Raw genomic sequence first — 23,511 nt, 5'->3', positions numbered from 1 at the left:
AAAGCAGAACAAGCGCCATATCAGTGGGGCTTTAGTCTAATTGCATCTAATTGAGACCGCTGCATTAGTGAAGCGCCGTAAAGCGGGGCCCTACTGTATACAATAACTTTTAATAATTCTCTCTACTTATACATGGTGACAGTTCTAGATTTATTCTAAATGTCCTTCCATTCTCCATTTGAGATGTTCATAGGCATTATCCTTTGCCTTTTATTTTTAAAATAACTAGCTTTAATTTTCTTCCTTGACAAGTGATACATGATAGATGTCAACTTTGGGGTTTTCCTTCTCTGCTTGATAACCTTTTCAAATGTTGTTAATTCTGTATTTATATTTCCCTTCTTAGATTAACATAAGAAAAGCTCAGCTGGATCAGGTCACAGGCTCATCTAGTCCAGCATCCTGTTCTCACAGTGGCCAGCTCGGATGCCTGTGTAAATCCCGTAAGCAGGATTCAAGTGCAACAGCACTCTTCCCCCTTGGGATTCCCAACAAATGTCATTCAGATGCATAATGCCTTCTACAGTGGAGGCAGAACGTAGTCTTTTCCTCCATGTATTTGTCAAATCCCCTTTTAAAGTCATCTAAGTTAGTGGCCATCATTACATCTTACAGATATTGCCCAGGATGAAGCTTCTAATATTTATCCTAGTTGGCTAGAATTGCTTTAGTAAATCAGTTTCGTTTTCGTAATTTTCTTTAGACTTTAATATGTTTAACCAATTGAAGATTAAATAGAATTTCTGCAGATGAGGCTGGATGCAATTTACTAGAGTTCAGAACATCAGCGAGGTACATCATTATAGATTATATAATATGAAAAGTTAATGGGCACTGCCAAATCTATTCAATATATGCTAAGCAAAGCAAATTGAATAAAGGGTGCCTACTATGTTTATCTATATTTTCACAATAAATAATTTTTGCTCACCAAGAACTTCAACGCAGCAACTGATTTCTAATACCACCACCATCGCCACCTACTTGTTTAACTATTTTTGTTGCTTCTGTGTTTCTCCGGTAAAATATATATTTGAATTCATCCATCCAGACTTCTGCAAGACGAACTTGATTACGGGTGATCACTTGAGTCCCTTTTGGAAAGGTATGGGGGCTCTTGCTGCGAAATACATGGCCAACAACTGAGCAAGGTATGATTTCCAGCTGACCCCCACACTGCCATACCTGAAAAATAATAGTTCTGTTGGTCATCCTTTAACAGATTCAACAGGCATTAACTAATATTGCTATTTGTATCAAAAATATTGTTCACATTCAAAATCTGTATACCTACCTACAATAGGGAAAGGAAACAATTATTTTTCTTTCTTTTTTTCAAAATAGTAGTGCATTGATCAAGCCCAGATATCACAACTTTTGTCTCTATAGTATTTTCTGTTTCCAGGCTATAATTTGCACAAGACCAAATTCACATAGACCCCTACTTCTACAGGGAGGAGTTAAAAAGCAATAGAGTTTTTATCATTGCACCTTCACTTGACTCATAAATGGCATGTGAATATTCTGTCTCAAAACTTATCTCAAAACTTACTCGGAAAGACATTTCTATATTTTCTCCTCCCCATATTTCCATTTCTTCATCATAGCTTCCAACATTGTAAAAATAATCCTTTGATATTGAAAAGAGGCCTCCTGCAAAAGTGGGTGTTCTGCAAAAAAAAAAAAAAAATCCTTTATGAAGCCAGCAACTTCCCAATCTGATTAAAACTTATTATTTTTGCAAGACCCCAAAGTCCATCACTCTTTAGGAAAGCCTGATCAACTTGGCTAGCAAAACTTTATGATCTATCAAAGGTAAAGGCAAGAACCAGCAGCAGAGGAAAATGCATTAGTGAAAGTGTCTGGAAACTATTTGGGCTATGTAGAGAAGCTACTACCATGAGTTATTTGCACATTAGCATCCACTTCAATGCCAGGACAGTAAAATAATCAATGTATGTTTTGGGAAGAAATTGATTCTGAAATATTACTACAATACAGCCGCCGCCTCCACATCCTTCTCCCCCTTCTGCTCCAGGCACGGCTCAGATCCTCGAGCCCCCATAGCTGCCCTCCGACATAAACTGCCATCAGCAGCAGCAGCCGAGGGGGCAGCAGCTGAGCGAGCCGAGGACATGGAGAGGAAGACAATATTGAACCAGCAAACAGCTTCGCTGTACTAAATGCCTGTTGCCCTTCTGCCTCTCGAGAACTGCCGCCCTCGCTAACACCACCTCCTCTTTCTGGCGGTGCAGATAATGATAATGTTGTTTCCATTTAATTTGATTTTTGTATATTGTATTGTTTATATTGTATATTATTGTATTTTTATACCTGTGTTTATTTTTCTTGTAAGCCGCCTTGAGGGCCTTTGGCCGAAAGGCAGGGTATAAACTACTACTACTACTACTACTACTACTTCTACTTCTTATAATAATAATGATAATGATAATGATAATGATAATGATAATGATAATAATAATAATAATAATAATAATAATACAATGAAACTTTGCTGTGGGGAAAAAAATGCTTAACTAAGCTGAAAGAAAAAAGTGCCCTAACTTTAATCGGCCAGTACACACACAAAAAAATCTTCTAATGGAAGTTTCAATGGCATCAAGAAGATATATTTAAACTGCATTCTGTAATGGTACAGAAATCCTAGAAGCCAAAGCTACAAACTGATTTAGAGTTACTACAAAAAACTTTCATTAGGAATGCCAGCTTTGTCCTTACAATTTCTCACTGCCTTTAACAGGTGCATTGCAGAAATAAAGTCAAACAGATAAAGATGTCTCCATCACTCTACCTCCAAGCCAAGAGTACCACCACTTGAATTTCTGTTATAGCAAACTTCAGCCAGGAAAAAAGAACCCATAGTGCTCTTAGTATTTAAGAACTCAACTGATATTTTTGTACATATATACAACTCTTCTCCTGATAGAGCTTATTTGTAAATTTTTGTTTAAATTTTCAAGTATTAAGTAGTCCAGGTCTTGGTAGATCTTAACATTTCAATGGTTCTTTGAAAAATATGTACAAAACCTAAAGTACTATGTAAAAATCATGTAAGATATGTAAGTTAGAGCCTATCTCTGCAATTATTTTGTCTTTTATCCACAAAAGAAAAAGGTTGTTTGTGAATTATTATTAGAAACAATGTTTTCAAGAAAAAAATTCATGAGGAAAAATTAAAAGATTCATTACTTACTTAATAGGATAGGTTTCATCTTTCCTTCTTTTGTTTTCATACTCAGGAAGAGATTCCCATCCAAAGGACAGACTCCAGTCAAAATTCCCTCTATTGTGGTTTTGACCATAAGGGGAAGGTTTAATAAATTCAAATGTATTGAGATCTATAGATGAAATATCAGGGCTTACGACACGAGTATAGTTTTCAGCTATTCTGGCCAACAAAGGCTCTAGCCAGCCATAGAAACATTCACCTGGACAAGGAGACAGGAAATCATGATTATAGTATTGGATTCCTCCACTTTCATAAATGGCGAGTTACAAGAACATTTTAATTACTTGTAGGCTGTAGTCCTACATACAATTAGTTGGGAGTAGTCACATCAAATTCAGTGGAACTAACTTCTGAGTAGACCTACCTAGTACTGCTCTGTTATTTTATGAATTCCACATGTATGTTGGAAATATTGTTTACAGACATCTGTCATGAAGTTTCACTAAAACATACATGATGAAGGGAAAAATGTGGAATTTATACATTTGCCTAGCTTGAAAGAAAGTTAGCCAGGAGGAAACAGAGAGTGGAAGAGAAATTGGGCTGGGTCCTGATCAAGGAAATAAAAATGGGAACAAAGTCTGAAATTATTAAGGAATTAATTGTTTAGAAGCTATGTTGTCAAGTGTGGCAAATGTAGCATCATTCTCTGTTCTTCAGCTTTTCCACAGAATTCAAAACACAGTCTGATAGGGAGTAAAAACTAAAGGAAGGCATGAACAGGGGAAGAGAAAGAGGTGACATGTATGTAGACTTCAAGACCTCCACTTCACTTCCAAGACTCTTCATCATCAGTTTATTTATATACCACTTTTGGGTCAAAAGGTCCCCAAACCAGTGAACCAAAAGAAATATAAAAGACAGAGACAGTAAAGGTACAATAAATACCAATACAAAGGTACAATAAATCAACAAAAAATAAAACAGCAAGATCACCAGATGCACCATCAATCACACAATATACATTTGTGAGCTGCATGCCACAGACGCAGCTCTCCAGCATTCTGCCTCTCATTTAGAAGCCACATCGACTCACATTCACGACACCACCTCCACCTGCTCCAGTCTCTCACCTACAAGCAAGCCTCTTCACAAACAATTACCCAAAGGGAATGTCCTCACCCCCAACTTACCCTCAAGCAGAAATCCAAAGGGAAATTTTTCTTTGATCTTCCTCTTTGGGGCAACCTACCAGTGGCAGTCTGCCACCCACAGCAACCGCCAAGCAAATAAGCTTTCCCCTGGAAACAGCTACAACTGTGCAAAATTCTTACTGCTGCTCTCCTTGGGCAGGACCAGCTGGCCAAACCTTCTGGCTCCTCAAAAGATTGCTATTCCACAGGTGCAAGGTGCAATAAAGAATGGCTGGGGAGGACAAAGCTGATATCTACTTCCCAACTAGCAATAGTCTTATTACTGCTACCTGCCCTGTTCAGTCCGTGTCAACACAAACAGTCTTACTTGGATTTATTTTTAATCGAGGACAATTGGAAACTAAACCTTATGCGTGCACCTGAGTGCTTTTCTGAACTTGACAGAATTTATCCCATATCCTGTTCAACTGCAGTTCCTTTCAAAGTGAGACCAGGAAATGTTGCTGCCTGGGGCAAAGGAGAAGATGGCAACTCCACCCCACCCCCGATCCCATGTAGTTGATCAGACTGGCTGTTGGAGTCTTACTTCAGCACTGATGACAGGGAAGCATCCTCCACTTTGCCCAAGGGCAACAGGCTAGCTTAAGAGGTGCAGGGCAGGGTACATGGCACACACAGCTCTGTTGCCTGAGACAGTAACCTCACTTTGCTGAATGAGCTGAATGATTGGGCTGACCCTCACACAGTATTATTGTGTCCCCTTCAACTGGCCCAAATCAGTTGGGACAGTCAAGATTTTAGAAGCCTATGCTGGGGAAAATCTTACCCATCATTAAACCCAAATTTAAAGAAGCTGCTATTTTCCCTTTCTATCTTTCTTGCCTTATACCTGCCTCAAAAACTGAAGCCCAGGGATACTAAGGCACAGCCCACCAAAGTTTTATATAAGCCTTAGTATTTTATACACATTACTATATAGTAATGCCAATAACTGTAACCGATCACACAGGTGTAACTTGTCACCGAGGCCAAGAAATGCCCAAAATATAACTGCTGATTCCCTAACTCCCTCTGAATTTTCCCGCCCAAAATCTAAATACTAAATGCAAATTAGATACCTTTGCTATTGGCTACTTCTTTCTGCTTTCTCCTGAGATGGGGGGAGGGGCAGAAAAGCATTTGGGTCAGCCCCTGAACCACTCCTTTAATTTAGTGAAATAATACTTTAGATGAATACCAAAAAGACCACCAAGAAGCTATCCTTCACTTAAAAGAAATAAAAAGCTTTCCCCACAATCAGTCACATTTTAAATGGAGTATATTTTCATCAGCAATATTTCTATTTTATTAGAAAAGCAGTTAATCAACAACAAAAGAGAATTTCCCTAATACTGGTTAGCTAACTACAAGTGAGACATACTTACAGTGTGCATCCAAAAAAGTGAGGGTTTCTCCAGTTGCTATTGAAGCGCCTAATAATCGAGCAGTGATGAGCCCCTTTCGTTCCTTTTGTCGGACAACTTTAACTATCTGGAATTGTTTCACATAATCATCCAATTTACCGTGCAAGTATTCTGAAAGACAAGTCAGTCTTTGCCAATTGAATTGAATAAGAACAATTGTTAAGCTTACTTTTCATAACTAACCCCTCAATAAAAGGGAAGTCAAAATACACTAGTTTTAAAATGCCTGTAGTTGCAATTTCAAGGTACTAGAGCATCGGCTTACTAAAAAAAATAGAGGAACAAATGGTCAAAAATACACCAGAATCTGAATTTGGAGAAAATGTAGTTTCTAGTACACAGCAGTCAGAAATCTGGTTCTGTACACAAATAACTTTGGTGAGTTATCTTTTTTTGGAAAAGGTGATTAAAAGAGTTATATTGATGGACACAGAACAGACACATTTAGCAGAGGAGTCAAATGAACATTAGCTACAACAGTGAAGTAGGCTGGGTACTGAAATGTTTTGATAGCTAAATTTTTTTTTTTATAGATGTGTTTCACATTTCTAAAGAAAACAGAAGAGAAATCCTGACCTAGAGATTGCACCTATAGCTTGAAGAGTGTCGCAAGATAGCAAGTCATTGCTAGTGAACTAAGCATCAGAACTCCACATTTTCCTCACTTTGGCTGGTTCAGACAATGCTTTCTTCCATTGCTGCCCTACACATGGAGGAGATCAGGAGCAAACCTGCCCAACAGGCACACCTGCCTCACTTCCGCTATTTGCATAGGAGCCTAGCATTCCGTTGGGCCCTATATACATGTCCAGTCCAATTCTTGCAGGCTCCAATCGTATTGCATGTCCATATTAAATATTCACATTGGTTTTAATTCCTTCTTTTATTTCTTATTTTGTATTTTATTGTATTACAATTTGAATTCTATGGAATGTAAATTATAATACTATAAAATACAAGAAATAAAGGAAGCAATAGAAATACAATAAAAAGCCATACAGCAACATTAAGGTTGTTACAACAGGCAGAAAAATCATTAAGAGGTCTGCCAAGATGCTCAGCAGTTTTCAAGTGGTCTGTGGAGAGAAAAAAGTTTGGAAACCACTGATTTAGAGTTCTTATTTATTTCCCACCTCCTCATCACTAGCTTCACAAGCCTGTAAATTAACTCCTGTCTCCAAGGTGCAGCAGCCTCTTGAGACAAATCATAATTACAGCCATAAGCCAGTTAGCACAAGCCATGGTTAGTGAACATACTTTAAGCCATGTTTTCCAATTCTTGTTTGGTGGTGGCTGTTCACAAACCATAGTCAATTCAGTTGTCATGCCTAACATAATTGAGCTTCCTTAATCATGGTTCGGTTCAGCGCTTGAACTGAGAGAAAGAGAAAGCACAAATCACTGCAGCTGAGACAACCTTATATTTTATAATTATATAATGATTTGATCTCAAGGTTTTGTGGTTATCAAAACCAATATATATTTTCAGAAACATGAAACAGAAAAAACGTAAATGTGAAAAACCACAAGCAGAAAATGACATTTTCTTACCATCTACACTGGCATCATCCACCAAAATTATTTCCTTCAGTAATATTGCAGGGGAGGTATATATCACACTGTGAACTGTTCTCAGAAGAGTAGACCATGCTTCATTGTGAAAAACTATGATAACACTTGTAGTAGGTAGTGGAGGACAGCGTTTAAACTTTTGCTCAATACATCTAGAGGACAAAACCAGAGCTTTCAGAACCAAAAATGAACTATAGGTTTGATACTTTGATATGGCATGATAAACCTTGGCAAGTGTGGTAGAACCTCTTACTCTCTCTTATGTCAACATAAATCCGAACAAGCACAAACTTGGAAAGAAAAGCCATGCACAAGATTAGTGTGGCACAATTGTTTCCAGCACATCCTAACTATAGGGTAACAGGCTTTTGTATGACATCATGAGTTACATGTAATAATTTAGACTAATTGCCATCAGACTATATCCAGGATTAACAATTTATTGGGTATTAGATGTTTATGATTAAAAAAAGACATTGTATAAACAAGAGTCATAGTTGTTATATTGGCTTCATCAATACATCTTAAAGTAGGGGTAGGAAACCTCCAGCCCTAATTCCACCTGCCAGGCTTCCCCATTTGGCCTGCCAGGCCATTTTGGCAAAGCCAGACCAACCTGCCAATCACTTCATGTCATAGATGACAGATGGGGGCAGATAAAAAGCCAGCTGGGCAGGCCAAATGGGGCTTTTGAAGTGCTGTTAATCAGCTGATCATCAGCACGAGCCATACATGGTGCTTTGAAGTCCTGACAATCAGCTGACTATTGGGGTTTCAAAGTACTGTGCCAGCTGACATCATTGTGACGTCCACAATGGTAGGCTCCATCCATTTCTCAAATTTGGCCTACACAAGGTAGGGGAGATAAGTATCTGGCCTACTGGCCAGATCCAGTTCCCCATCCCTGTCTTAAAGGAAATTTGTGAGAGCTCCAAGCCTAAACACATTTACATCACAATTTGTTTAATTTCTTCAATACATTATTTGCTACCACCAGAGATAGTTAGCCGAATACTGTGTATTCTACTTACATTTACGGATATAAAAATAAGAAGATAGCAATTATTCTGATAGTGGCCACAAAGCACATATTAATACAACAAATGGGGAATCAAAAACTCTTTTTAATATTTTGCATATTTAATTAAAGACCAGAAGACTTTTGCTCTCAAATCCAAATGCATTTCAACATACTCAGGAGGTCGCGTGTCTGGTCCAAGATCCCGGTGTAAAGAAATCCTATCACTTGCGAAAGCATTAAAACAATGTTTTTCCTCCCCACGGTCTTTCTCCTTTTGTTCGGCTGGACTTAAACTGACAGTTTTAAATGCTTTACCAGAAGCCCCTGGAGCATGGGAATCCTGAGGGGGTCGATCCAGATGCGGTGTCAGCTCTGCTGCTGTATAAGATCCAGGCAAACAGCGTTTCTGTCCAGCATTTTGAGTTTGCCTAATGGGTGCTTTTATTTGCATTTTTGGCTTTGCAACTTTAATATTGTTCACAGCTTTTAACATTAGACCTAGTACATTATTAATCTTTCCATCTTTTGATGGGATCCCAGGTTCCTCATTAAAATCCTGAATACCAACTTCTCTTTGTAACAAAAACAAAAATATTAAGAAGATAAAAATAATGAAGGTAAACTTCCAAAGTTTCCACTGGGACAAGTGTTTCATTACAAATCGTCTTAGCGTTCTTATATAAGCCATCACACAGAGTCCATGTACAGAAGTGCTTCCAATAATATTATTCTTTGTTCATAGAGGTAGTTAGATGTTTGCTAAAATTTTAATACCTGCAAGATAGATAGATATTTAAAAGTGCTAATACATGCAGTTGTACAAATGCATACTTTAATGCGCATAAAAATAGTCACACCCACTTAACTGGACAAAAAGGAAAACATGCAAAGCAGAATAGCGTTCTTTTTTCAGTATTACCCAAATTGGACTCCTCTTTCTAAACTTATCAGGATTTTTGAATCTACAAACTCAGGGCTGTGTCCAAAGTGGCGCTAAGTCATGGTCCCATCAGCACGAAGATTCCCGCTTTGAAATGGGACTGGACACCTCTCCTTCCGTGTGCCCCCTAATATTTTCAAGGGGTTCCCCAATTTTCTGGAGCAGATTTGGGGAAGAGCATGAGGTGTATGTAGGGGGAGAAGAAGGGGAAGTCCCATGGTAAATCTGGAAATCCTTGTGCTGACAGAACATGTTACTTGGCTACTGCCCATATTTTCCCTGCTAAATTCTATTTGGCCACCTGGCTGCCCCTTCGTGCCTTCAGCTACGATTTCCTAGCTCTCACAGATCACCCTCCCTCAGACACTTAAAATTCAACCACAGGCAGCTTGCCTCACAACAATTTGGAACCGTTAACCCCATTTCTCCCTTTCAGTGCTCCCTGTACATGTCCACCTACCGTTCAGAAACCTTGAACGCTTAATAGACCTGCTTGCATAGCCTTGAGCATTTGAAGGCCCATTACAAATAAGACTTGCAAAACAGTGTATACCTAGTGACATTCCCTGCTTTTTAGTTTGAGAAACACTCATACATGAAATAGTGCAGATACAGATACTCATGTAAGATCACCATTAATATAGTACCACCCCAAAAGGCAAAATGCATGCTGTAGTTAACCTATTTGATTTTCCCCTCCCCTCACTTTTCAGGTTTCAGTTCTGCTATTTCAGGTTGCTGGACTGGAAAGCAAAACTCAGTTGTTGTTCTGTAAAGCACACATTTATATTCCATTTTGGAGAGGAAGAGGGTAAGCTACAGTACAACTACATATGCCGTTGACATTGGTTCTTGCTACCAACTGTCAAAGTAGCAGTTTCCACTTTTCCAAGTTGACAGGTCCTCAGCATGCCACTCTTACAGACTGCTTTCTTCCTAACCAGCTTGCTTGGAAAGCAGCACTGGCATGCCAAAAGCAGAGTATGAGGTGCCATTTCTCACCTGGAAGGCATCCTGCCCAGTAGGATATGAGAGGTTGTCCCATCCCTCACTGAAATGGGTGTTTGCTGGTTTCTAATGAGATTGCAAGGTCAGGTGAAAGGGACTGGACAAAATGATGGAGAGGATCAGGTGAATTCCCTTGGTTAGCCATCCCTGCTCTAAATACAAAAGATGGGTGCTAGGCTTTTAAACAACATTTTTAAAAAAGAGCCTCATATGAGATAGGCAGTCTTGTAACTTAAAGCTGCTGCTTTACATCTTACAGATTTTCTCCAGAGTAATAATCCGTATGTAGGAAAATGTGCTTACCGTACAATGAAACATACGCCACAGCCAATGATTTAGCTGACAGTTGCCCAACTGGTGTACTTGCAAAAAAACCTGGAGTGCCACATTTCACATATTATGGTAAACACAAATTTTCCCAGAGAGAAATTTTTCATCATGTAGATAAGTATTCATATGTTACATAGCCCTGTGACAAAAGAAAGAGACATATCAACAGATCAAAGTTTATTTATGTTCATTATTCAAAATGTGCACGGCCGGCGCCAGGCATGCTGGGCTCTTGGGTACCAGCCTGCCCCAGGCCCACAGCACAATAGCCTAACCCCTCCATACAGGTGCCGTGGGGCTAATAAACCCACCCACACATCCCACCTAACTCTATCATCCCTATAAAGGACATGCACGCTGTGCGCGCATGCCTGTCATCAACCAAGATGGCAGCAGGGGCATCAGCCCTTTATTTATTTATTATTTGATTTATATCCTGCCCTTCCTCCCAGCAGGAGCCCAGGGAAGCCCAGGAGCTTTAGGGAAGCCTCCACTGCCATTTTGGTTGATGGCAGGAAGGCATGCACGCACATCACATACGTCATTCAAGGGATAGGAGAGATAGGTGTGGCGTAAAGGCAGGCTTATTGGAGCCTGCACTGACTGTATTGGGGGGGGAGGTGCATGGGAGTTCCCTCTCCACGGTTTGCAGCAGGGTTGGGAGGCAATGCTGCCACAGATTGCAGAACAGGAGTGCTATCATGTCACCCTAATGAGGGTCCCACTCAGGGGCCCCTCTGGGCCACAGGGGTCCTTAGCCAGGACCTGACCTGGCTGCCCCCTGGAGCTGGCCCTGAAAATCTGATTGGATTTAAGGTCCAATTAAGGACCAAAGTAATTCTCAAGTTTTCAAAATAGAGTCATTGAATATAGCTGGGGAAAATTTCAAGTCTATTATTATAATTTTACTAATTAAGATCCCATGTTATCAATGTTTATTTTAAAATGTGTTTACTTTCTTCCACACTAAATAGCAGCAGTGCTCACAGAAACTTACAACTTAGACAATCCTTTTATTAAAAAAAAGTAAAGGTAATAGGAATAAAAACTACAGATTTTGACATCCATTTTCAAATGATGAAGTGTTTCACGGAAAACATTTCATCAAAAGGGTTTGGCTGCAGGGGGACCTGGCTTGCTTGCAAGCAGAATGGCAGCTTAATCCTAAATCTCTATAAGCTACAGGGCAGAAACAGTAAACAGTGGTGACTTTTTAAGATGATAGCAGATATAAATCTCAGGAACCTACAGGTTATGCAGCTACAGGTTATGCACGTAGGTCACCTTGGTATTCCAGTGATCTGCATGCGATGAAACGGGATCAGCAGCTGGAGTGCAGGTGGCACAAATTTACCTGACCAAACATAGGTAAGGCTGAACTATCATACCTACCATGTGGCAATGGTGGTGGTGGTGAAGAAAGCCTATTTCTCTGCCACCATGGCCTCCGCAAGTAGCTGGCCGGCAGAGCGTTTCTGAGTGGTGATTAGGCTTTGTCATCTGGCTAAGACAGCATTGTTCTGACATCCTCAGAAGCCTGCGGTTAACAACTCTGCAAGGCACTTTAAGGACAAAATCAGTAAGATTCAGACAGAGTTGGATGCCACAGTTAGAGCAAGCCCAATGAAGGCATCCAGAGCACTGTCTGTTTCACCTGTATTGGATCAGTTTCAATTCTTGCGGTCTCAGGATGTGGACAAGCTGCTTGAAGAAGTGCAGCCCACCACCTTCCCCCTTGACCTTTGCTCATTCTGGTTGCTGAGAATTAGTCACAGGTGACTGGGTGGGTCCAGGGAATGATGAATGCTTCACTGGAGGAGGTATCATCTGCCTTGAAGGAGGCAATGGTGCTTTCTCTCCTTAGAAATACCTCCCTGCACCCAGAAATGTTAAACAACCATTGCCCTGCAGCAAATATCCCCTTTTGGGGCAAGGTGCTTGAGAAAGTGGTGGTGGTCCAACTTCAAGCATGACTGGAGGAAACTGATTACTTGGATCTGTTCCCGTCTGGCATCAGGCACTGGCCTGGCCATGGCACTGAAACTGTCTTGGTCACCCTGGTTGATGAGAGAGATAGGGGAATGTGACCTTGCTCGTTCTCCTTGATCTCTCAGTGGGTTTTGATACTGTTGACCATGGTATTCTTCTGGAATGTCTCAAGGAAGTGGGGGTTGGGAGCACTGTGCTTCAGTGGTACCGCTCATACCTCCAGAGCCGCTTCCAAAAGTAGTCATGGGAGACTACTGTTCATCACCATGGGAATTATCCTGTGGTGTTCCACAGGGTTCCATCTTGTGGCCCATGCTATTTAACATCTATTAAATAGCATCTATGCTATTTAACATCTATATAAAGCCACTGGGAGCTGTCATTAGGAGATTTGGAGTAATGTGCCATCAGAGAGCCAGTAAGGTTTAGTGGTTAGTGTTGGACTAGGACCTGGGAGACCAGGGTTCAAATCCCCAGTCAGCCATGACGCATACTGGGTGACCTGGGGCCAGTCACTGCCTCTCAGCCTAACCTACCTCACAGGATTGTTGTGGGGATTAAATTAGGAGGGGGAGAAGCACGTATGCCACTTTGAGCTCCTTGGAGGAAAAATAGAATATAAATGCAATAATAAATAAATAAATAAATAAATAAATATGCAGACGACACCCAGCTCTACCTCTCAGCTAAGACTGAATGAGGCCATTAAATTAGGCCTCAATAATCTGACAGAAATGGAGGCTCTGAAAATGGCGACTGGGGACTGGGAATTGCGGGTGGAGCAGCAAACAGAAGAATTTTTGGATTTGTGGGGTTCCTGAGAAGGAAGAGAGGGCAGATACCTGAAAGCGTCTAGCTGACTGGTTCAATAGCATGAACTTGGGGGTAACCATCTCTGTAGATGATATCAAATGAGTGCACAGGGTTGTAGGGCCAAGATCTCACACTGATAATTTGCCCAGGGACACAATCATACAATTTGAATGATACCTTACTAAGGAAATGATATATAGAGCCCTATATAGGGCGCCTAAATACAAAGATGATCTACGTGAGGTATTTTACGACATTTGTCCTGAAACACTGAAATGCCGCCATGCATTTAGGCCTCACACATTGACCCTCAGAGAGGCAGAAATCCCCTACAGATGGGGATTCCCTTTTCAGCTGGTGATTCAAAGAAAAGGGAAGTTCCTCTCAGCGGAGTATGAAAGGCAAGCTGAGCTCCTGTTAAAAGAATTGAAGGTCTCAATCCCAGAAGTAGAAGCAGAAAAAGGAGAAATGCTGATTCATAATGGTATGTGAAAAGGAACCGTAAAGAGCACGAGAAGGATTAGGCTTGTTCGCAGAAGACAAAAGGGTTTGGCTAGTAGAGTACAAAGAAGTTTATAATTGCGAAAGAAATTAACTGATACTTTATATCAGCGTTACTCAGCCTTTTTCGACCCAACGCCCCTTTGCAAAATCTTTTTGTGCCCAACGCCCCCCTCAGATTAAGTATATGCCATTGCTTCCTATTCTTCCCTTAAAATATGAGTAATGCATAAAAGGTATTTTCAATGATTACTGATCGTTTTTATCATGCCTTTTTATTGCACTTAGATTACACATTGAATTCTTAGTATGCGTTATTAATAAACATACATAGTTATGGAAAAGTAAACATCACAGAAACAACGGGTAGCGAGTGTGTCCCATTCCTGAAGAAAACCAGCGAATAACTGACTGTCTGCGTCACCCATTTGCACACGGCACTCATCCGTTGGAAGAATGCGCCCTCCACCAATACACCCAGCTTATCAAACACTCTCTCATGATTGGTTCCAACATCCCTCAAGACAGCATTGGAACATTACCTAGTGCCGGGGTGTGGCTAATATCCCCATTCCCCATACTGTGTACAGTTCTGGTCGCCTCATCTCAAAAAGGATATGATAGAGTTGGAAAAGGTTCCGAAGAGGGCAACCAGAATGATCAAGGGGATGGAGCGACTCCCTTACGAGGAAAGGTTGCAGCATTTGGGGCTTTTTAGTTTAGAGAAAAGGCGGGTCAGAGGAGACATGATAGAAGTGTATAAAATTATGCATGGCATTGAGAAAGTGGATAGAGAAAAGTTCTTCTCCCTCTCTCATAATACTAGAACTCGTGGACATTCAAAGAAGCTGAATGTTGGAAGATTCAGGACAGACAAAAGGAAGTACTTCTTTACTCAGCGCATAGTTAAACTATGGAATTTGCTCCCACAAGATGCAGTAATGGCCACCAGCTTGGATGGCTTTAAAAGAAGATTAGACAAATTCATGGAGGACAGGGCTATCTATGGCTACTAGCCATGATGGCTGTGCTGTGCCACCCTAGTCAGAGGCAGCATGCTTCTGAAAACCAGTTGCCGGAAGCCTCAGGAGGGGAGAGTGTTCTTGCACTCGGGTCCTGCTTGCGGGCTTCCCCCAGGCACCTGGTTGGCCACTGTGAGAACAGGATGCTGGACTAGATGGGCCACTGGCCTGATCCAGCAGGCTCTTCTTATGTTCTTATGTTCCTCGATATGACACTGGCCGCTATTCAGAATTTCTTTACTAAAGAGCACACACTATTTATAGTGTTATTTTCATGAATTGAGACTATTAAATACATTCTAACTGGGGATAAAACAGTTTAAAAATTAATAATTTGTGTATTAAATAAAATTAAACTTAAATGCTTCAACTGTCGCATCAGACCTCCAAATGTCAACGCCCCCCTAATGAACCCAAACGCCCCCTAAAGTTTGTAGTCACGCCAACGCTCCCCTGAAAGGCTGTAATGCCCCCCAGGGGGCGCTACCACCCACATTGGGAATCGCTGCTTTATATAGTGCAGTGAGGTCAGTAAGTTACCTCAGTCGCCTTTCTGACTTAGCAGCTATTATACTAATTTACGTGTGCAAAGTAATGGTGTTGTAATACTTGCTAACAGTATTAGAAAGTCTTTAAAATATTGTTTTAAGGATATACTATAGCAATAAGACTTGCATTCTTTCTAACATGCTAGTTTATAAAAAGAATTAGATTTTCAAAATTGTATAGCTGCTATTATAGTGTTCCATAGGTTTCCCTTTGGAGAATCGGGGATTGTCACACCTAAACCTAGGCTATTCTAGGAGAATCTAGTCTCGTTTCCCAAGGTTTCCTGCTTTTATATTAAGCAACACTATAGAAAATACTAAATATACAAACACAATGAAAAGGGAAATATTTTATACTAGGATGCCCAAAGAGTGAAAACATGGAAATCCAGGATAGCTTAGATACATCCCCTCGCAGCAGGCTTTGTCTCACTTTTGTTTTCCTTTCTCTCCATCCTCAGGGATCCTTGCATCTGACTGCTGTCTCGTATACTCCCTTACCTCAAGCTCCTGCTTCCTTTCCTTCAGTGCTATTCAATTAGACCCATCTCCTGTAGCCAGTAGTTAGCTTGAGGGGGAAGGGAAGCAGGCCTTTATGACATTAGCAGCCATTATGCCATCACCACGCTTAGTAAAAGGGGCAAAGAGGTCTGCACTAAGTCTGGAGGTTGCTAGCCATGCAAATTTGTTCTGGATTGCAGATAGGGATTGGTGTAATGACTGCTGATATCACAAACGCCCTGCTTGGTCCTGAAGCAGGGTAAATCATTCCCTCTGTTTCCAATGTTCAGATTGCCAGCCCCTATATGGTGAAAACAACACATCCATACACAAGAGGTATTAGAAGGCTTGGGGGAAATCCTAAGATTTGCAGAAGAAGGAAAAAATTGGGGGGCAGATCCTTGAGTGGGGGAAAATGGTAATTGTAGGGAGAACAGAATAGTGGGTGGGAGATGGAATGGAATGTACAACTGACTGACAAACTATGAGCAGGAGCGCTCCATACTGTAGCATTTTGTTGCAAGTCCCACTTGTCAGTCCTATTGCCTCTAGGAAGCTCCTAGTGGGCAAAGGCAGCTGCAAGGCTCAAATAAGTGGTTGAAGGTGCCCAAACGCTATGACTGAACACACAGGAAGGGAAGTTAGAGGGAGCCTGTGAGACTGGTTATTTTGGAATCAAGTGTTTTTGTAATTATCCCTGTGGAGGACACACCAGAAAAATGTTGTTAGGTCCACACTAAAACTCCATCTCTCTCTCCCCCGCTCCCCCAAATGAAATCTGCATTCTTGACAGATGAATAAATAGAACCTCTAGTGCAAAATCCATGATGTTTTTCAATTCCAATGTAATATTATCCAAATACAGTCCATTCCAAGGAGCAGGAATGATTACTGGAAGGTTTGACATTTAGGACTGGCACATCATCTATTTATTAACTATAAACATGGCTGTCAAGGCAAATGGCAGAGAAGCCCATTTCAGTGGCTGAGCAGGCAGCTTTGTCAAATGTAGCATGTGTACACATGTAGAGGCACTAGCCATGGCTGAGAGAAAGAGGGGAAGGTTTACTGCATAATCCACAAGAACATCTGTATCTAGCAGTAAACTTCACTGGTTTATAGCATTGAATTGTATTGCAAGCCTGCTTTGAATCACAAGTTTAATTTGAAGGGGGGGATCTGGGCATTTTTAGCACTGAAGATTAAATTCTGCGTAGCTTTATCTTGCCATTTCAAGGGGAAACTTTTGTTTAAACAGGGAAAACAAACAAATACCCCATTGCTTGACTCCAACAAATAGCCAGGGAAGGAGCGTGCTGATACTACTAAGCTTGATGTGGCACCCTTCAGTTAACACACAATGAAAGTGCAGAGCTGCATCATCAACATGATTTGTGTAGTATTGCAGATTAAGCAGAAAAGGGTGTTGCCCCAAGAGGTCTATGGGCTGTATTCAACATTTGGATTTTTTTACTTTGAACTTTATTGTCTCTTATTTTCCAAGCATGAATATGGAAAACATATATCCCAGGTATACTTTTGGATGGAATGAAATACTATTTGCTCACTAAATACAAACTTGCATCTTAAAATTATTATTATATAAATCAGCTCAATCCCAGGGATAAGAGGCTTGTATGGGCTGATCTTGATACATCCATCTCCAGATGACATAAAGCAATGGGTCAAAGGCAATTCCTCATCACCACAATGAGGCAAGGACACCTGTTGCTACAGAACTCCCCTCTTCTCCAAATTATAGTGTTTCTGATGGCATCCTCTGGACTCCTTCCATCCAGTTCCTTAAATCAGTGGTTCCTAACCTTTGTGAGTACAGGACCCCCTTTGTAAGCTCAAAAAATTTAATGACCCCCCCCTGCTAATTGTAATTTTAGTCTCTGTTAATTGAAAAAATGGTGTGTGGCAAAATCATATCTCCAAATATCCCTTTCCATAAAAAGCTCCCTGCAGCCAGGGAGTTGTTGCTATCTTTTCTTAATGCAAAGGTCTAATCCAGTGGTTCCCAACCTTTATGAGTATGGGACCCCCTTTGTAAGCTCAAAAAATTTCATGACCCCCCCCCCACTAATTGTAATTTTAGTCTCCGTTAATTGAAAAAATGGTGTGCGGCAAAATCACATCTCCAAATATCCCTTTCCATAAAAAGCTCCCTGAAGCCAGGGAGTTGTTGCTATCTTTTCTTAATGCAAAGGTCTAATCAAATTGGTATCGCTCTCCCCCCAAATATACAGTGTGACGATATATAGTTCTGTTTCCCAACACCAGCGGGTTACAGTATTGGACTAAGATCCAGGTTCAAATCCCCACCCAGCCATGAAGCCTACTAGGTGACCTTGGACCAGACACAGTCTCTCAGCCTGACCTATCTCACAGGGTTGGTGTAAGGATAAAATGGAAGGGGGGGAACCACGTGCACCACCTTGAGCAACTTGGAAGAAAGGTTTGGTATATAAGCAATAACAATTATATAAATAAATACATTTCAGCCGCAGTATGCGGACCCCAGCCTCAGCCAAACTGCTGACCTTTTAAAAAATAATAATGATAATCAAAAGCAATGTGGTAGTGGTGGGGATGCTAGCCTGTGAAGACAAAAGGGTAGATAGATTGAGGAAGGGGAGGTTAGTGCTTTTAGGCCTTGGGATGATAACCAGAACTGATGATTTTGTTAGTGTGCACCTGAGGAATGAAAGTGGAGCAGAAGACAGATCAACGCACACACACAAACACACCTGCGCCTCCTGCAAGCATCTGCAGGCCTGCATGCATTTGGCACATGGGAGAGGGGAAGCCCTCAACTGCCTCAGCATCTTGGAGAGAGAGATTGGGGGAGCAGAGTGTAGGTGGAAGAAAGGGGGGTTGCTAGTACACACACAGTCTCAGAGATGGGGGACGGAGCAACTCCTGAGCTTCCTCACTGCTCCTTGGCTTTGACTGAGCCAAAGGCGAGATCTGGGCAGCCTTGCAAATAAGAATAATTTTTAAAAGGAGGTTGCAGTGAAGCAGGAGGCTGGCTGCCGGGAAGGAAGTGGGAAAGCAGCAGTATTTGCTTGCAGCCCTGCTTCTTTTTGCTTTATGAAAAGCCCTCTCCTCTTGTTCAGAGTAAGGGTGTCATCAGTAGTGGCAGTGCGATAAGACAGGAGTCGGTGATAGTAATCCCCACTTCTTCCTGGTAGCTCCACCCTCAGCTTCCTTTGGCTCTGCCAGGTGTTTTATAGGCAGATGCCTGCCCGTAGTACACCTGAAAGATGCTCTGGCGCTTCAGCAAAAGTCCTCCCCTCTTGTTTGGAGCAAGGGGGAGGTGTCTTCTGCAGTGGCAGTGGGGAGCAGACAGTGTCCAGAAATTCATAAATAATTCATTTCTTTACTGTTCATGGCCTCTTCTGGATTTCTTTGCGGCCCCCAGGTTGGGAACCACTGCCTTAGATTTTTGTTTTTGTGGAAATTTTATTATTTCCGGTTCATGCATGCAAAGTTAAATGTTTGTTGTAGCACACAGCATAACTAAATAATTTCTAAAGCACTTTAAAACTGTTGCAAAATAGTTACCTTTACCTTTACAATATATAATCACTATTGCTATATTAGTTTGTGAAACTGATGCTTACATTAACTTGCCTAAGGCCACAAGATAAAGGCTCAGCTTCAACTGTCACCTCACTAGACTACACATACTATGAAGTAATTGGCAAAAGCAATATGACTAGGCTTGTGAGTACTTCAAAAACGTAGATTTCTGCAGTAAATACAGTTACTCCCATTGTCATGCAATATGCCCCTCTCTATCCAAATCAATATCCTGGACATAGTCATAAATACTATGTAGTGCTTAAAACAATTTAGATGACTTAAAAGTATTTATAATTTAATGATTCTGCTTCTCTCAGTTAGTCAGTTTAATCAAAGCAATAAGGAAGACAGCAAAAGCTATTTCTGTTAACCTGCGTTTGACTTTTGATCGAAGACTTCACATTAGGACCCACATTTATAACAAATAATACAAATTATATTATTTGGTCCTATATATATATTCTAATCACAGTACTAATAGTATGCTAATGCTATTAACTACAATCAGATGAAATGAGTAGACATTGATGGTATACCACTGGCAGAGTCAATGTTGCTTTAGTTATAGACATGCATCTTGATGCTAACCAGAGTGCAGAAATACCACATGCCATGTTCCTTTCAGGCAAACGACATCATGAAAGAATAGGCATGAGCAGAGAACTTTAAAAATTAAGTTTCAAGATGCATCATTGTGCAACTCATAAACCCCTAATTAATCTCCAAAGCCACCAAAGCAATACAGAATTAAATGTTTTGCATATTAAAATCACCCAAGCTGAAATATTAAATCTCTCTAAAGCTCCAGTCCTTAAATATTTACTATGTAGCAAGTCCTATTGAATTCAGTGGGATTTACTTCTAAGACCAGGGTTCGAGTCCCCATGCAGCCATAAAGCTCATTGGGTGACCTTGGGCCAGTCACTGCATCTCAGCCTCAGAGGAAGGCAACGATAAACCACCTCTGAACACTGCTTACCATGAAAACCCTTTTCATAGGGTTGCCATAAGTCGGAATCGACTTGAAGGCAGTCCATTTCCATTTTTAAGCATGCTTAAGATCAATGCTGTGTTTGTTAATGTAGGTTTTAGGGATAATTTTTAGGCACTTGCCTTGTAGTCAGGTAAGACAAAAAATTATTTCAAGTACTTAGGCTTCACTATGAAATTTTGTGAAGCCTGAGATTCCCACCACTGTAACTATAGAAAACGACAAATTACTTTTTTTATATATACTACTACTAATCTGTGGATTAAGCAGTTGATACACAGATGACATTCTAAAGGTCACCACCTCCTTGTAAAGCTAAATGTAGCAACTAAGATGTGGCGTAGCCTGTGAGTCATGAGACTACCAACTATATTACGTGCACCTCCCCTCTTTATGTCAACATCTTCTGTTTGAATACTGCGACCTTCCACATCACTACCGGCGGCACTTCCTGGAAGGAGAAGGCAGGTCAGACTTGCCTGTTCATACACACTCTCTTTTTTAAAGTGCACACCAACCTAGTAGGTAGGCCAGAGCTTAAGAAAAAGAAGGCAAGGAGTTCTGCAACTTTAGTTTTTCCAAGTGGCAATTTGGACAGGAGGAAATCTCGTCTCACTCCTGCATGACCAAAATCCTATTTATTAGTATATTAAATGAAGAATAAATACAATCCTGCATTTTCCTCCACCTCTGGTCATCCTAATCCCCACTGGGGGCACCACTGCAAGCAACAGAAGGTGCTATGGCTGCTCTCAAAAGTTATAGCTGAATTCAGTCAGGGACCAAGAGCCCTCCTGAATCACATCCAAAGTCTATCTAATACACCATCCTGTTTCTCACAGAGGCTGGCCAGATGTCTATGGGAAGCCTACTATCGGGACATGAGTTCAATAGCCCTCTCCCACAGTAATTTCCTAACAACTGGCATTCAGGGCAGCCTCTAGTAGTTATTGGCACCACTAGAGCCAGATGAGTGGGTGCAGGTCTAGGATAATACCACAACTGCAATCTCCTGCAATTTCTCTCAAAATTTTTATAAAGGTGCAAGAGCAACAAGTGTTTCCTAACAGCTGTACAGCAACAGCGTGTGTCGGGAATGGGGTCTGCGAGTTTTGGACAGGCTTCCTCCATGAACAGAGAACTCTATTCATTTTTAAGAAGCAGCAAAACTCTGAGGGTTTTTTGGCTGCAGAGGGAGGACAAAGAATAGTGACCAGAAACATTCCAAACACTAGAATGCCTTCAGACTGGTGCAGCAGGAGCTGTTTCAACGAGGTTTTCTTTTAATAGGCAGGACTGTAGCTCAGCAGATCATCTGCTTTGGATGCTGAAGGTCCTAGGTTCAATCCTTGGCATCTCCAGGTAGGGCAGGGAGAGACTCCTTGTCAGTCTTCGCAGACAATGTTGAGCTAAATGGGCCAATGGCCTGACGATATAAGGACGCTTCCTAGGTTCTGTTATAAACCTTATACATCAGATACTATATAACCCTATCTTCATAGGTTTGCACAACCCTAAATCCCACTGGGCTCAACCAGATTTACTCCATCGTGTTTAGGATTACAGTCTTATTATGATGTAGCACTTTTAATTCTATTTATCAAACTTCTATCCCAGGAGGAGCCCAGGGAAGCACTTTTCAAAGCCCTTCCTATCCTAGGCATAATTTCAGTAAACATTAAAACACCCTGGCAAGGTGTTATCACTCCCACATCCCTAACACTGACGTAGGCATGGAAGCCCCTATGGAGTTCGGGGGTTGAAACCAGAGCTTAAGGAGAAAGTGTTTGGGTCTGGGGAAAGGGCAGCTACTTCAGCCGGAGGGGGGGAGCGGTGTATGCCCAGAGGACATCTTGCCCGGGGCTCCCTCAAATCCGGCAGCACCGCTGCTAATACTCAAGGTAACATATACAGTCATCAGGACTAGGGGCCATCGACTAGCAAGGCTCCGTCACGATAGGGCGAGGGAGGAGGAGGGAGAAAAGAGACTAAGCGCTAAAACCAAGAGAAAGCCTAATAACAACATTCTGAAAACGGTTATCCTAGAGAGACGCCAGCCGGCCAGCAACCGACCCTCGCCTTAGAAGAGCTACCGCACAGCTGGAACAGCAACGAAAAAAACCGAGCCGCCTTCTTTACTTCCACCGCCGCTTCTTCTTCTTCTTCTTCCCAAAGCGGGACTACCTCGCAGAATAAATCTCTCATACCCCACGCCCCCTTACCTCTACCACCACCACCACCACCACCACAGCAGCCACGAGAGGCGAGTGCGGCGGCGTGGAAAGAAGGAATGATGGGAGGGAGTGAACAACGCTTCTCTCCTTTCGCTTCCCCGGCTTCACGGAGGGCGGCAAAGGGCACAGCCGCTCCGTTGTCACGGCGACGAGCCGACCCTCGCTGCGATTGGCAGATTCCTGCGATTTGGCAGCGCCCAGGTGAGAGCCGAGCCAAGAAGACGCCTGAGCCCGCCTCCTGGCTCAGCACAGCCGGGACTTACCTGGGCACCTCAGGTAGACGCTTATCGCCCCTCCTTCCGTTCCTTCAACGGAAGACATCAAGCCCACGCGCCCGCCCAGAGACTGGGGGAGGGCAAAAGAGACTGACTAGCTTGCCTCCTCCCCTCGCTCGACGCCTTTACGCTTGGGGGTATATGGCCTGCAGACTTGCAACTACTGCGGCCTCCCCATCTTCTGCTCTCTTAGCGACCCTGGAAGGCTTTGCTCAGGCTCCTGCGGACTGAGTTCTGAGGGGATGTTTTAATGCTCCCCGAGCCTGTGCCCGCTGGCTCCGAAGTCAGCCAGACTGAGTCTCCAATGGGGCTTCTTTACTCCTAGGTAAACGGGCACGTAAAAGCTCTTCCTCCCTTGCAAGTTGCCC

General features: G+C 41.9%; 1 protein-coding gene across 4 annotated transcripts in view; it reads right to left on the bottom strand.

Moving 5' to 3' along the window:
- Positions 1-23,250, bottom strand: part of GALNT3 (polypeptide N-acetylgalactosaminyltransferase 3) — a 30,532-nt gene extending 7,282 nt beyond the window's left edge. Inside the window, exons 1-8 of one of the 4 annotated variants that reach the window (XM_061608586.1) lie at positions 23,132-23,250; positions 10,652-10,817; positions 8,574-9,174; positions 7,359-7,531; positions 5,769-5,918; positions 3,215-3,449; positions 1,553-1,670; positions 985-1,185 (exon numbers count right to left, since the gene is read on the bottom strand). In XM_061608586.1, coding sequence (XP_061464570.1) covers positions 985-1,185; positions 1,553-1,670; positions 3,215-3,449; positions 5,769-5,918; positions 7,359-7,531; positions 8,574-9,088 — 1,392 coding nt within the window. In that variant the 5' untranslated portion in view covers positions 9,089-9,174; positions 10,652-10,817; positions 23,132-23,250. The other 3 variants (XM_061608584.1, XM_061608585.1, XM_061608587.1) reach the window with 3 other exon arrangements.
- Positions 23,251-23,511: the final 261 nt, after the last annotated feature.

Source organism: Rhineura floridana, chromosome 2 (genome assembly GCF_030035675.1).
Source record: "Rhineura floridana isolate rRhiFlo1 chromosome 2, rRhiFlo1.hap2, whole genome shotgun sequence".
In the NCBI taxonomy this organism is placed as follows: Eukaryota; Metazoa; Chordata; class Lepidosauria; order Squamata; family Rhineuridae; genus Rhineura; species Rhineura floridana.
The sequence above is the reverse complement of the archived record's forward strand: the minus strand, read 5'-3'. Positions and strand labels throughout refer to the sequence as shown.